Raw genomic sequence first — 2240 nt, 5'->3', positions numbered from 1 at the left:
TTCATCCCAGATCTCAGAGAACATAAATAAACACTAAGCGAGTTATCTTTGATCTTGTATGTTTAAATGTCAATCACTAGATGGCACTATTGACACACACACACACACACACACACACACACACACACACACACACACACACACACATTTCATCTTCATCACCTTGAAACTGGATCAGCTCCATTGTTGTCATCCTCTCCCCGTTCCGAAAGGAAACTGGACCCTGAACACAGACAGAACTTTAAATCATTGGACTGGTCCTGCTCCTTCTGGACCTCTGGGTTCTGGTCTAGGACACGGCCCGGTTCTGTAAATCACGGGCCCACTGTCGGACCACAGGTCTCACCGTGACTCCTTCAAACTGAATGTTCTTCACGGCCTCCAGCAGCATCTTCACCTCCTCTTCCTCGCTGACCGTCACCTGAGCACCGTACTTCTCTCGCAGTCTGACCGCCTCCATCACCTGGCTCAGGGCGGCGCCGGCGACCCACGCCGCATCGTAGGCGAAGGCGTGGAGCGGGTTGACCTCTGACCCCTCCTGGACCAGCTGTTTGAGGTAGGACTCCTGGTAGTCCTGGGGAGTCTGAGGGTGACATCGTTCTTATTGACTCCTGATGACTTCATGAGCTGCTGGGACCAAACAGAATAAAGGTTCTGACCCGGCCAGAGGCTCCCGGGGTGTTTGTGGTGCTGAAGCGTCTGATCTGGATCCTGAAGGAGCCATCTGCAGCCGTCAGCAGGCTGGTAGCAGAACAACCTGACGGCTGCCATCCCAGCCTCCATTCAGCTGATCCTTCAGCTGCTAAAATCCACTGGTACCGAGGTCCGAACAGGTTCAGCCTGTAGGCCTGAACATCACACAGAACCACAGCGTCATCGACTGACTCCAGTTATTTACTTTTCATTTCATTTAAAGTCATTTGGGCTTTTAAAGAACTAAAATCATTTCATTACAGGCACTACAAGCTGCAGTGATAAACTGAGTCCAGTATTTTAAGGATAAAAACAAACTTTCAGATGAATAAAGCTGTGAATTAAAAGTGCAGTAACCAGGTTCCTCCAGCAGGGGGCGGAGCTTCCTCTGCGCTGCTTCACGATCAAAGGAAGCGCTCGTGCGCTACTTCCTGTCTGTCACTTAAAAACAAACTTTCTGAGAACAAGCCATAAAGTAAAACTATTAAAAATATATTAAAATACAAAACAATCACTGTTTCTGATCATAATAAGTTATAGGCTGCTTCTTCGGTAGTCAGACGGAACCGGGAGAGTTTTGGTTGTTTGGAGTTTCCGGTGAGCTAATTGTTGCTAACTGTTTTTTTTTAGCCTCCAGTTTTGAGTCAAAATATTGTCAAATGTATTTTTTTTTACCTCCAAGTTATTTTTTATGAAAACAAATGACAGTGATATGAGACTCACGTTCTGTTGTCTTTGTGTTTATGTTTTTAAAAAAGAAGTTGCTAAAATATATTTTAGCATATTCATGCTATGCTAACCGCTAGCTTGGCTAAAACCTCATTACTGTTAGCATAGAAGTCATGTCGTTTATTCAATTTGTTTGTTACAATTAGTTACAAATGTCTTTGAATTCTTAAACTTGTCTTTTGGAATAAATGCAGTTACTAAATAAATCTGTTTAATTTTGGTAAAATGTTAAAATTGATTGTTGGTAATGTTTTTAAATAATAGTTCTGAGGAACTAGTTAAAAGAAAGTTAAACTAGGGATGTGGACTTTTTATTTATTTATCCTACACCAATATTAAACCTGACAGCAGATTTCTAAAGAACATTAATTGGACAAAACAAGACAAACAACCGTACAAGTGTTCAAGATATCTCCATGAAACTTTAGGAAAAGATTCACATTCTGGTTTTTGTAGGAAGCATCTTGTATCCTGAAAACTAATAAAACTTAATAAAATCAAATTCTAAAGAAGCAGAAAAAGTATAAAATAACATTACAAGACAAACTGCAGCATCAAATCAAATTAATGTGTCTTAGAAAGTAAGGAAATTAAAACAATTTAAAACCATGACATGTTGTAAACAAAGCTCCTCAACCAATGACAGCGTGTTAAATGTGTCAGGTGATGAAGACGAGCGTCTACACTTTGCAACAAGCGCTGTTCTGGATAAAAAAACATACTTCAACATTTTAAATCATTTATCAAATTAGGAACAAGGGCAGATAAAATAATGTTCTTCATGGCAGCTTATCTCTTTAAGGTTCACCAGAAAAACT

At 40.6% G+C, this 2240-nt stretch overlaps 1 protein-coding gene and 1 long non-coding RNA gene across 2 annotated transcripts in view; one reads left to right on the top strand and one right to left on the bottom strand.

Moving 5' to 3' along the window:
* Positions 1 to 2240, bottom strand: part of LOC106527350 (gamma-aminobutyric acid type B receptor subunit 2) — an 11543-nt gene that overhangs the window by 5581 nt on the left and 3722 nt on the right. The window contains exons 8-10 of the mRNA XM_014022192.1: positions 660 to 848; positions 347 to 583; positions 163 to 223 (exon numbers count right to left, since the gene is read on the bottom strand). Of these exons, the coding sequence (XP_013877646.1) occupies positions 163 to 223; positions 347 to 583; positions 660 to 848 (487 nt within the window). The remainder of the gene's footprint in view (positions 1 to 162; positions 224 to 346; positions 584 to 659; positions 849 to 2240) is intronic.
* LOC106527358 (uncharacterized) overlaps positions 861 to 2240 on the top strand; it is a 2651-nt gene continuing 1271 nt past the window's right edge. Inside the window, exon 1 of the long non-coding RNA XR_001311381.1 lies at positions 861 to 1290. This is a non-coding gene — a long non-coding RNA (uncharacterized LOC106527358). The remainder of the gene's footprint in view (positions 1291 to 2240) is intronic.

This window comes from Austrofundulus limnaeus, unplaced genomic scaffold, assembly GCF_001266775.1.
Source record: "Austrofundulus limnaeus strain Quisiro unplaced genomic scaffold, Austrofundulus_limnaeus-1.0 Scaffold320, whole genome shotgun sequence".
Taxonomy (NCBI): domain Eukaryota; kingdom Metazoa; phylum Chordata; class Actinopteri; order Cyprinodontiformes; family Rivulidae; genus Austrofundulus; species Austrofundulus limnaeus.
This window is presented reverse-complemented; position numbering and strand designations above follow the sequence as displayed.